This window comes from Talpa occidentalis, unplaced genomic scaffold (genome assembly GCF_014898055.3).
Source record: "Talpa occidentalis isolate TD23 unplaced genomic scaffold, MPIMG_talOcc4v2.1, whole genome shotgun sequence".
NCBI classification, from domain to species: domain Eukaryota; kingdom Metazoa; phylum Chordata; class Mammalia; order Eulipotyphla; family Talpidae; genus Talpa; species Talpa occidentalis.
Window position 1 is genome coordinate 22,513,831 of NW_026555331.1, and position 13,027 is coordinate 22,526,857.

The 13,027-nt window shown below is 33.4% G+C and overlaps 1 protein-coding gene across 4 annotated transcripts in view; it reads left to right on the top strand.

Moving 5' to 3' along the window:
* Nucleotides 1-13,027, top strand: part of CSMD3 (CUB and Sushi multiple domains 3) — an 831,873-nt gene that overhangs the window by 658,481 nt on the left and 160,365 nt on the right. For all 4 annotated transcript variants that reach the window (XM_054692020.1, XM_054692021.1, XM_054692022.1 and 1 more), the window contains one exon: nucleotides 3,014-3,130. In XM_054692020.1, the coding sequence (XP_054547995.1) occupies nucleotides 3,014-3,130 (117 nt within the window). The remainder of the gene's footprint in view (nucleotides 1-3,013; nucleotides 3,131-13,027) is intronic.

Here is a 13,027-nt window from a genome sequence, read left to right on the forward strand (position 1 = left end):
GTCACCCTTTTCTGTACTAGCCTATAAGATGAATTTAAAGCAAGAAGAGAGATTATTAAAAGCTTCTAGGGATCAATATTAGGAGAATCAGTAAAGTTAGCATGATTTAGTCACTATCCCATTTAAATTTTTATAAACATAAAACAAATTACAATAGAGCTGTATTTCAAAGCATAGTTAATTTGCCCTTGTTTATATTATTTACATACTGCATAAAATATTGTCATTTATGACAGTACTTGGCATTATTGCCTATAAATTAGTCCATGTTTTAAGCACAGAGCAAAAGAAATGCAAAATTATCGCTACCAATACAAATAACCAGACATAACATTATATCAATTACTATAAGGCCATGTGATTATTCTGCTGCAACCTTGTATTATGTATTCACAAGTGGTAAAAAAAAAGCCATATTTTTCATATTTATAAATTATATTTTCAACAATACCTGTCTTAAATGTCCATTATGCAAAATAAAATATACAAAACAAATTAAGGTTGTTGGATGCATATTAATGTGGAATGACAGAATGTTTATGACTAAGTCACAAAGCTGAACTTGAGTGAGAAGCTCTCATTTATATTCATACTTTCCTAAATATAAAAATAAGGGCTTTTGTCACATACATTCAAATTATTGTAATTTTGAAGCACCTTAAAATCAGAAAGAAGGTTAACATAAAACATACTATTTATTCTTGAATGATTCTGTCATCAGTACTATTATCAGTTGAATAAAGTATTCAGTGCTGAAAAAGGAATACACCTGACTACTTTAAATCTCAAACAATAATGAGTGATGAGAGCAATGCATCTTTGGTTATTATAATCACTGTCAATTTGTTTTGTTGTGGGGAGTTCTAATTTTAGTATTTTAATTTTAACCATTATCACTTTATACCAGATTAAAAGATAAAAGGAAGAACATTCATAAGCCACCCTACTGATACAAGATACTGTTTGGTGTGTTTGTATTTGTGCATGTTTGTTGGGAGGAGATGTTCAAATATATTGCTACATTTTAAAATTTTGACCAAGAATATATCAAAGATTTTGACTTTTTCAAACTCATGAGTCTTCTTGAGCCACCTGCCTACCTTCCCCCTCCCTACCCGCAGCTGCATCCCAATCTCTTTTAAAAGGAAAGTCAGGACTTCCTATATGAATGCTAAAAAATTTCCAAATGAATATCTAAAAACATGTATGTCTAAACCTATGCATTTCTAATCTCCTTCAGCCATTTTTTCAGGTTATAGATTGTCAGTACTGCCTTCTAAAGTTAATCACTCCATTCTTGTTCTTGTTCTTATCTTTTACAAGCTTCTAGGTCAGTGCTCCTGATAGTCTGCTTTTTAATATGTCCTTCCTCTCTATTAATCAAAACACCAATAACAAAAACTCTTTCACCTTTGCATCTTCCAGCAACTACTTCCTACATTCCCCTATACTCTACTCTGGATCAAGGAGTGGCAAACTTTTTCTTTAAAGGGCTACATAGTATTTTGGGTTTTGCTGGCCACATATATCTTTTGTTGCATCTTTTTATTTAGTTTTGTTTTATAACTCTTTGAAAATATAAAAAAAAAAAAACCCTCATGGTCCATGGGCTGGGTTCAACTTGCTGTCTATAATTTATGGAATGCCGTTTGGTAGAAAATTCTCTATGAATAATACCAAAACTCCTTTTTTTGGTATTTGAGGGGGATCCTCAATGCAAATATTCAGAGACAAACTGTCACCTTCAATATTGATAAAAGCTGAGGAACAATAAAAATGGGTGTCATCTGCATAACCAATGCCACCTGCTCAAGAGACTTGGCCAGCAATACTTAGTGTACAGGAGACCAGCAAGTGTGCTCTGCAAGCAGGAGGTCTCCAACAGGAAGTAAAGTCAAAGTTCTTGTCATGAGTTCATCTTCAGAAAACTTATTCCACCTCTGAGGGAGAGGTGGTCAGGACTAGCAGGCCTATTTAGGGAAAATTCATCCTCAAGGAAGCCACCAACCAGTAGAAGCAACACCCACTTCCTGACACTCCAGATTGCCAAATCTACTCAGATCCTGTTTCATTTATTCCCATTTTGCAGCATTTAACCCTTGTGAACACTTTCTTTGAATTGAAACTCTCTTCTCCCTTGACTCCCAAGAAACAAATTTGTCCTCAGCCACCCTCTATCAGATCTTCAAACCTGGTACTCTCCAAAGCTCCTTTTTGTGACCTTTTCTCATTCTACATACTTTTCATTCACATAAAGAATATTGGCTGACATATCCGTGGTCTCAATACACAAATAACAGGACATAACATTATATCATTAATAGTCAAGGTCATTCTCTTGCGTTCCAGAAATATGAATCGCAGTCTTTTCTTCTATCTTATGAATAACTACCACCATTTACAAAGTTCCCATAAACACTGATTTCACCCTCATTTTTTCAGGAGCATTTGGGGCCAAGGTATCAAAAATAGTCTACCTTTATGCACAACCTGCAAACTGCTCTAAGTGTAAAATCATAGAAACAGATAAAGATTAGTGAGACAATATTATATTTAAATGAAGTGGTTAATGTATCTGTATAGCCATCATGCCCCATGTACAGAAATGCCAAATTTAGTGTCAACGTAATCAGTGTTGACTATGAATAGAGTTACAAAGCCTGGAAGTGAGTAAAATAATTTCCTACTTACATATATGATTTCTTATCATTACACAAAAGATAATTGTCTTTATTTACCCTTTTATCATAAATTAAATCAGGGCCACCAATGTTACCACTATGAGATGGTACCATTATAACATGAATATATTACTTTTTTCTAGAAAAGAGTAATATGAATCCTTAAAAAGTTTTATATAGCATTTTTTTTATTTTTTAATAAAAATGGGAGATCTTCATAAAAATGGTAATAAATAATAAACCTTAAAACCAAGTAGCCAGATGTTATATCAGAAAAATAATACGAATTTTTAATTTTTTCTAAACTCTCTTTAATCATTTTTATTTCCTAGCACCCTGTGGAAGTCGTTCAACAGGTTCAGAAGGGACTGTTCTATCACCAAGCTATCCAAAAAATTACAGTGTGGGACATAATTGTGTTTATTCAATAGCAGTTCCCAAGGAGTTTGGTAAGTAACATTCATCTCATCATGTAGTATTTTGTCCTTGAAATGCTTTATTTTTCACTACATTTTATTCAAAATGTTAGTTTTTTAATGAACATATTTACTACATAATGTTCTTTATTCTGTAGCTGTTTTTAGATGGTAGCTTTGTAATACAATTGAGGTCTTTGAACTCAATATGAATTTACAGTCAAGTACACAGGTGAACAACAATATAAAAATGAAAACAGGATTGTTTTTAATTTTTAAAAATAAGTACATTCAGTAACATTGCAAGTGCCTTTATATCAGAATTATATAAAATGGAAAATTACCGAGCATAAAACAAAGTCTGTTCTCCAAAATATGCATAAAGTCAAAGTGTATACAAAGCAATCATATCAGTTTTATATTTTATTAAAGAAGAGGTTTTGGTTTTAAGCACCTAGTTTCAGGGACAACAGTGAATATGAAAAGACAGCAAAGGACATCTCAGCTCATCTTGTCAACCTGACAATCTGTTCTGTGTTGTCACTGAGAAGACAATGTGTCCTTTGCTGCCTTCACTTTTCTCTGATCACAAGTCTTAGAAATCGCTTAGTGGATTTAGAGGTTTGGGACCTAAATCTAGCTGGATCTAACCCAGGTTGTGTTCTGTTTATGGATGAATAGGCAGAGGGGATATTCAGTGAGCATTAAAGTACAAGAGGCTAAAAGTTCACATTTCTAAATTTTAGATATACAGCATCACATTATATGGTAAGGGATCTACTATAGCTGTAATAAATATCTTGGCCTAGAAGACCAAGTATGTTAGCAGAAGGACCTGGATTTTATCAATATGAAGATTTTTGCATCACATCTTTACTTAATGTTTCCAGTCCAATATATAAAATAAGCTGATGTTTCCAGTCCAATTTCTTATAACAAAATATTACCTATATGTCCTCCTTTTCTCTCTCCTCTGAAACAAGTCCAAGAACCACAACTTGAGAGAACAGTGTCATCAGAAGTGAAGAAGTGAAGTACTAAACCTTTTATTTTAATCTTGAAATAGAGTGATGTTTCCAGTATTAAGATGTCTGTTTCTGTAATCTATAAAATATTCCTTCTTCCTAGCATATTGATTGGTTGAATCAGAGATGAGCTCTTTGATTTTGATGTGACAATTTAGAAATAAAAACATCATCCACTTATTTTTTTTTTCCTTTTGTGTCAAAGAAAGTTCATTCTTTGTTAGAGGGGTTTATAGTCTAGGTGCCCAAAACTTTTACGCGACTGCTGATGAAATCCTAATGATGATGGTCCAGAAGACTGCATGGCTATCTGAGTCTTCTTTAGAAACCATTAAATTGTTTTATTGCATTATGTTCTTAGGATTCCATGTGACAGAGGAATTAAAAAGGAAAATCAGCCATTTACTTTTCTGATGCATAGATACGTTGGTCACTTGAAGATATTTTACAGCAGACCATGTATGTTCAAAAAGAGAAGGAAAAATTACTGATTAAAATGATAGTAAGTTAACAGATTCCTAAACAGAATCTTTATTTTAGCAGGCATTTTAAGTTAAATTGGATCATCTTAATATTAAAAAAAAATACTGCGCAAACAATAATCAGTGGCTTTTAATACTAATTTCTTGAACAAGTCTTTTTTGATCATTTGTGGATAAGATCATGTATACTTTGATATATTAGTAAACGTTTTTTTGTATATTGCTATGAAGAGGCCTCTTTAAAAGTAGCTATCATCACCTTCAACTTTGACTTCCAAGTGTTTTATATTTGTTTCTTATTCATAACCATTATCTTTCCAGTATTCCATATTTTCCCTCCAGTCAATCAGGAACTATCTTTCACTCCCACACTGCCTATTAAATAGGGTTATAATTTAAAAATATAGGTCTTAGAATTTGAACGGAAAAACAAAAGCAATGGATTGAATTCCACACACTATTTATAAATGCACACACATGCTTTTTAGTTTTGGATATCTAGATTTTTAAAATATGCACTAATGTAGTGTTGACCTGTGTATATAAAATTAGCCAACTATTTTCATGTTTTATTTCAAAACTGACAGCTATTCCTTTCTTCTCTGTATAGTCTCCTTTAAAACACACATACATTTGAATATTGCTATTGATCTTAAATCTGGGTATTTTTAAGTGATCTATTTTATTCATCATCACTTTCATGATTTATGTGGTTACCTTCTTTATGCCTAATTCAGTAATTTATTGTCACTAAAGTTCCTCATATTTTAGTGCCAAATTGTTGTGAGATACTTTTGCTTGTTCATTAGGACAGTAAATCATTTTATTCACATTCTATTTTTTTCTTTGTGAAGTTTTCAATAATAAATAAGGCCTTATGATCATTTTTTTTTATATTTTAGGATATTTTATATTTAAACTATGTGACACTTCATTTCTTAACAGTATAATTGCATCAAAGTCATTGATTAGTACTTTCTAAATATTGAATTTACTTATTTAGGAGTAACAGATAATGTTCATAAAATGTGTTTTTATTCAAAATTTGCATTTATTCTTTATCTTTTTTTAAATATAGAGCAATTGAAAAGAAGTACAACAGTTTTTTTTTAATAGATGGTTATTTTAACGTCAACACACAGAAATTAGTCTGTTAAATGTATGTCCATAGGAAAAGAAACCCTTATTTTTTTTAGCCCTAATACTTTAGAATGAGGGAAATATGATTATCAATATGTATCCATGAGTATTTCATTCATTTCCTGGGTACTATTTATATCATTAGATTTGAAGCTTTTTTGGTCACCCAGGAGTAAAAGATTCCCCATCCAAGTTTGGTTACACTGTCGAGACTCAGGACACCACACATGTGCTAAGAGGGCATGAATAGATATCTTACTCATGTAACAAGGCTTTCTGAAAAGTACTTAAGAGAGCAAGGAAAGCTGGCTGACTATGGATTTAAGTGTATTTAAGAGTAGTGCTAGAGTGAAAGTTGCCACACTGTAGGTTCAGGACTTTGTGGTTTAAACTCTCTGCTGGTTCTAAAGGAGAGAGCACTAAGGTTTTCTAATCACCTTCCCCCAGATATGAAACAAAAAGGGAAAAAAGAGAAGTAGGACATGAAAACTCATCAGTTAAACATCAGAAATGAATCGGATTCTATCACAATTCACACTGATGCACGAATGATAAGTGAAATGTGCCATGCTTCAATTAATTGAATTTGAACTTTATGCCATCATGGTACTTTATGAGACCTGTATCCAGAACTGGTAAGGGAGGTGAAAATTGCATTGAATGTCTTTTTTTTTAATAGCTCAGTATTGTGTATTGTGGGAGGTAAAATGAGTGCTTTGATCACAACTAATAATATTTAATACTCTTAAGAAAATACTGGATGTTGTGGTGAGGCCTTGAATTTGGCTTTAGTATATAGAGCTATATGTGATATTGATTTACATTCTGGTTATCTCTGAGATAAGCATTACAGAAATTTTCGCCTAACAATGGGCAATCTTGGATAGGAACAGTTGCTACCATTGGCAGGGACACATGACCAGACAATTGGCAATAGTCAAGGATCTATACATACATTCAACTAGGTTGGCTTGTTGACCTGGTCATACAGTATAAAGTTGACTTCCCCATGTCTGGGCAATTGCACTGATTATGTCATTTTTTACTAGGGATAATAGCTTGATTATGTTATTAAAATCAGCAACTCTCCAAGGAATTCAAGCATACATGATAGCACTGGTCATCCTGACCACAAAGTACACACATCCCCTTTGCAATTCACTCAGTTGGTTCTATGGAGCTTCTCAGATAGGTAAGGTCTACAGAAGAGAACCTCATGTAAAACCATGACATCTAGCAAGGAACTAAGCTGAGAGAGAACAGTAACTTCATGCAGGTGGCCTAAGTGTGTATATTATTGTATCATTTCCATTTTATCAAGGACTTTGTGGCCATACAAAACATGAACAGTCATCGAGGCATCTGGATACAGAGGACCATGAGCTTAGGGCCTATGAGACCCTCTGTTTCCAGGAGATTCCTTATGCAGATACGTCACTGAAATGTTTTATGGTAATGTATGGGAAGCTTCTTGTATCAGAAGTCCATGGACAACTTATGGCTCTTATGAACAGTCCAGAATCTCCAAAAGACATGAGAGAAAGATGCTAACGTCTTATAGTGAAGGATTCCCCAAAAGATAGTGCCTTTCATGTTACAACTTGGAAAGATTTTAGAGTGCCCCATTCAAGGTAGGTCATTTAACTAGAAACAGCATCAATGGGATTAAGTAAAATTATGAATGAGTAAAATTTTCTCTCAAGACCTAAAAATCCTAAAAGATTTAGGCTAGTTCTAATTTTGTGATGCAAAAAGAGTCAAAATTTCTTTCTTGGGCCTCCCTGGTGGTGCAAGAGGTTAAGCACCACACTATTTAAGCAATCCACAGCCTATGCAGCATGAGTTTGATCCCTGGCCAGAGAGCACCCCACATGGCACAGCAGACATCTCCTGGCTTGCACGCTGCTCCCCTCAGCAGTGTATTTCAGTCAGTCTGCCTGTTCTGTTCCCCACTCTGTCTCTGGTGAATCCTCTCACCCCCCACATCTTTGGACCGTCCGCAGCTCTTGCATGCATGAGTAGGTAAATCTTTAAAAAAAAAAAAAAATCTTTCTTAATGGTGCCAGGAATGGAGTGATTTTGACTGGCAAAAAATAAATTCCCAAGGATTTAATTAAGATGATCAGGCCTACTTTTAGTGTGGACAAATGGAATCGCCTCTTTTATAACTCTTTTGTATTTTTATATCTTGAGTGATTGTTGAAAGTGAATGCTGATGTTATGTTATCAGTGTGATACTATTACCCGTACTCCTGCAGAAAGGTGGTGGGCACAGGCTACAAAGACAGTGCGCAGTGAGTTGACTGTTGAAGACCACATGAGTGAGCATTAAACTGTCACTTTGTAGCTTATAGCAGAAAACAGTGTACTTCATCAATGGTGAAAGCAAGGTATGATGACAGGTTGTTGAAACCGGCATTTAATAGAGCATATGAACCAAGTTACTAATGCAAGATACCAACTGATGATTGGATGAAGTCAGTAATTTCAAAATACTGTTTATGGGACCCTTAATAGGTAGAACCACAGAATTAAGGTTGTGGCAATCCATCATAAATTACCATTTGTTCTCTTCAGAATTAAGGACAGACAAATTGTGCTATTAAATAGAGACATAGTGGGGATAAATACCCATTTTCTAAGTTTTTTTTAATGATTTTTAATTTTGAAGACTGTTCCAATTTATATTGAAACATTCTTTTTTAATTGTGGGGAAAGTCCCATTGTTTCTCAATTTGTCAAATGTTTTGTAACACAGACATAATTTTATCATTACATTTCTGGTCAGATCTTCCATCACCATTGTTGAATACTTAGGCAGGGCAAGGACAATACTTTCTGAAGATTAAGGTGAGCATACTTATTTGTTTTCTATTTTATATTTCATAGAATCTTTGGTTTATGGGATATGCCCTCATTCAAATTAATTGGGATCCCCAGCAATAACTGTGGATCTCTGTATTAATTAAAGTCATGAAGATCTGTGAATTGGTACATTGGCATTAACATTAATTCAAAAACATGTTATGGGGTACAAATGTCAATTAAAGGAATTTTATATATTTTATAAATAAATTTTATTTAAATTGGGCCTTCCTGGTGATGCAGAGGATTGACTGCCACGCTGTGAAGCTGTCCACAGCCTCTGCAGCGCGGGTTAGATTCCCAGCCAGCCAGGGAGCAACCCACATGGCAGGGCAGACCTCTCCTGTCTCACCCACTGCTCCCCTCAGCAGTGTCTTCAGTCCGTCTGCCTGTTCTGCTCCCTGCTCTGTCTCTGGTGAATTCTCTCACCCTCCCATGCCTCTGGCCTGTACCCCAGCTCTTGTATAAATAAAATAAATCTTAAGAAAAATAAATTTTAGATTTCTAATTGTGTAAAATTATGAACCTCTTTTTTGACATTTTGTTTCTTTACTTTGTATTTAGTTTTTATTGTTGTTGTTTGTTGGTTTATATACTTTGGATGAGGAAAGATTTTTTTTTTTAACCCAGTTCATATCTATAAGCTTCTTCCTTCACAGAGTTATCAAATTTTAAACATAAGGGATAGGGGGTATGACCTATCATTGTTGTTTTATGGGATTTAAGGATCTGAAATTAAGTAGGGTTTTAATGGCACCATAAGTGTTTTCCTCTGTAAACCCAAGGATCAGGATCTTTGTTACAAAAAAATCTGAGCAATAGCAACAGCAATCACAAAAGCATTTTTGTAGGGTCTCAGTGAGTCATCTCCTTTTAGAAGTATAGACATCCACAGGATAGCGGCTCTTATACACTACTGACCACCAATGGGCTCATGTATTGCATAATGTATTTTCCCTCAGCATATTTTCCCTCAGCACTTTATAGAAGGCTCAGTTCCTAGTTGAGTGTCACAACCAATATCACAAGGTAAGAGTAATGTTTTTGAAGCAAGCACTGGTCACAGCTTATGGGGAAATTGGTATGCAATCAACCTGAGATACACAGATAGTTCCAGGCTAATACACAGAAGTCAGACTCCCTTTACAGAGGATCTGTAAATGTTAATAACCAAATGTTAATAACCAAAGCTTCTGATACACTTTGATTAATTCTGTAATAAAATGTTGACAGAACTCAGTAAATGCAACACAAAGTAATATAGTGTACAGTGCAAAATTCCTAGTGGATAGTAGGCCCAGACACTATATCAGAGCAAGAGAAGGAAGACACCTGATTATGGTGGTTATTGCCTTTATTGCTTCTTCTTTGCTTTGTCAGTAGCTGTGGTTACCTTATAGTTGATTTGGATTTTAAGACTGATGACATTACACAAACATAAAAGGAGTATGAAAATTTGTACTGCATAATGAAGTTTTCTGGGAAGAATAGTGTAACCTCCAAAAAATGAGAAAACAGGAGAGATGATTGACTTCGGAGTTTTACTGTGGTTATGATATGATACTAGGTGGAGGTTCCTGTGTTCATGTCAGCCCTTGCATGGATTGAACTTCCCACTAATGATAAAGAAGGATAATTAAGGCTCTCTAATAGCTTGCCCAGACATGAGGCAGAAAAGGGAAGAGATCTGGGTTTGAAAACTGTCAATAAACATCCAAACATGATTTCAGAGTCTGTAATACTACATACAATTTATAAATTGTAGACCATCATATTTAAATATGATCATACATCATAATTTTCTATCACTATTATATTCTCTTTCCACTTTAAATAAAACTAGTTCCCTTCAGTATCCAAGAAAATGATTATAATATGCTCTAGAATGTAGTTAACTGAATTTTTCAAAATAACTGTCATATAATCCATTAGATCATTATAATGAAATGTATATCTTTATATAATGGATGTCAATGTTGATATTTCACATTTCTTCCATTTTTAAAATCAGTTATAGGAAATAAATTGGGTTCATAATTCAAAAGAAAACTTTTGAAAAAAAATGATTCAGAAAGGTAAGGCTAGACATTTTACAATAATTTAGTTGATTGTTATGATGTTTCACTGTATCCGTATTTTTCCCATTTATGTTCACTTTTGTTGTTCACTTAATTTTACCATGGTGTTAAGGTCAGTGGTTGCCCCATTGGGCTATTTAATTTAACCAGTTGACATTTAACCAGTTGACTGGCTATTTAACCAGTTGACATCGAGTTTCTGAAGATTATTTTGAAGTAATGTTCAAAGTCATAAAGTCAATGATGATAAAAATAATAGACTGAGAGGAAGATTAGATAATTCTTGTGGAACAGTGGAAAGTAAACTGAACTAGATGCCCAAAGCTTTGGATTGTACTCCTTTATCTGCCTCCAATTGGCCATGCACCTTGAGCAGGTTATCTAAGCTCCCTAGGCCTCATTTTCTTCATCCATCTGATGAAAAAACTGAGTCACTGAGCCGGCAGTCTCCATAGACCTGCCCGGTTCAAAAAATATATAAAATCTACTTTTAAATTCAGATGCTGGTAGCAGGAAAGTAAAATATACAAAAGTATGACCAACTTTTCTGAAATTCAAGAATCTAATAGAACTTGTATAATTTCAATTAATTAAAACGATGACTATAAATTTAACATAAATTCTTATCCTTTATATTCATGCAAAAGTAAGATGTTATATAATAGTAATACACTACATACTTTTAAAATTTTCTTTCTTGTTTAAAATGAATCAAAATGTCTTTGATGGTCATCTATACCTCCTTGCTTTTATCATTAAATTTTATAAGTAGGTTTGAGAATATTTTTCATTTACAAAGAAATGTTAAAAAATATTTTTCTGCTCTGTTTCCTACTGGTATTTAGGGACAAGATAATTTTTTGGGTGAATGTGAATATTCATATACAGGGAGAAAGCTCCCTGCAGATTTTTCTTTAAAATTGGTAATCTTAAAAACCTGAGAGAAATTGAAATAATGAGAGAAAAAAAATACAGTTCCCTATATGTATGTATAACTTTTTCCAGAAATGTTTTTATGAAGAATCATTAAATATAACCTTTTTAGTGTTTCATTATTCTGTCAAACAGAATCACATTTGTAATATTTTATACTATGACAGACTATAGTTAGAAAATAAATGTTTCACAAAAGCACACAGCATGCCATAGGCAAAGCCTTTTGTAAACATGGAATACTCATCATTTTTGACACTCTCCCACTGTTATTTCAGGATGATATAATGATCTCTAATTGTTTGACACTGCAATCTGGTACTGATTACAATTAAAATACAGATGTTTATTTTTGTCTGTTTTCATGACTCATATGAATTAATTTTATCTGCTTTAGACCTAACAAAACAGTTAGAACTTTGAAATAATTAATTTATTTGAAGACTTAATAAGTTTTATTTCAATAAGTTAAATTAGGACTGATAGTGTTTATTTTGTGGTTACTTGTGTACAGACTCATGGTGCAGAGTGAAAACTGTAAACGTGTCTTTCCCCTCTCTGAGTTAAATGAATTTAAACTGGTAGTCTCTACAGTTTACATAAACTGTTAGTATTTCAGTATAGTTCCTTTTGCTGAAAAAGAGAAACTCCAAAACAGATGTGTAATTGTAGTAGTTTCCAAATTTACTAAGTATGTTATATTAAAATGGCAAAGTAAATGCCAAAGTTTCATCTGCCAATAGCTTTTCTCATAGTCACATTTTATATAAAATATTTTTTTTTAAATCTAGTATCATAGTTTCTTTCTTGTAACAGAGGTTGCCAATTAAAATTGAAAGCATTGACTTCCTGGCAGATGACATAAATGAGGCCATAATGTGGACATAGCCTGTAAGAAATGATGACACTCTGATGAGCTTAAGATACATGCAAGATCTTGAAAGCTTATTCCACAAGGTTAAAATGTGGTCCAAACAAAAGTTACCTTTGGAAGGAACTGATTTTTAATCTAATATATTTGTTATTTTCAGTTTCAGGTTATAGAAAGTAATGACTTGCATTCCTGCTCATCCATTTTTTCCTCTGTACCATTTATGCATTCATACAAATATGCTACTATTAATTCTTACCTCAACGTGGGTAGAGATCTGTGTTACATTGCTTGTAAGTGGAAGTTATTCACTCATTGGATAAATTATTTATTCAAACTGTATGTATGCACTTAGCCTTGAACTCTAATCTAGATACATCAGTTATATAAATAATGGTGCCTGCTCTTCAGGAGATTACAGGAAAGCAATTAGATATATGGTTTATTTAAAAAGAACATGAAAACAACTATGGCAGATGTTTGTGTGGGTGCTAAGGAAAAGCAAAGAAGGGACATTTAAGATAGACTGGTGGTAG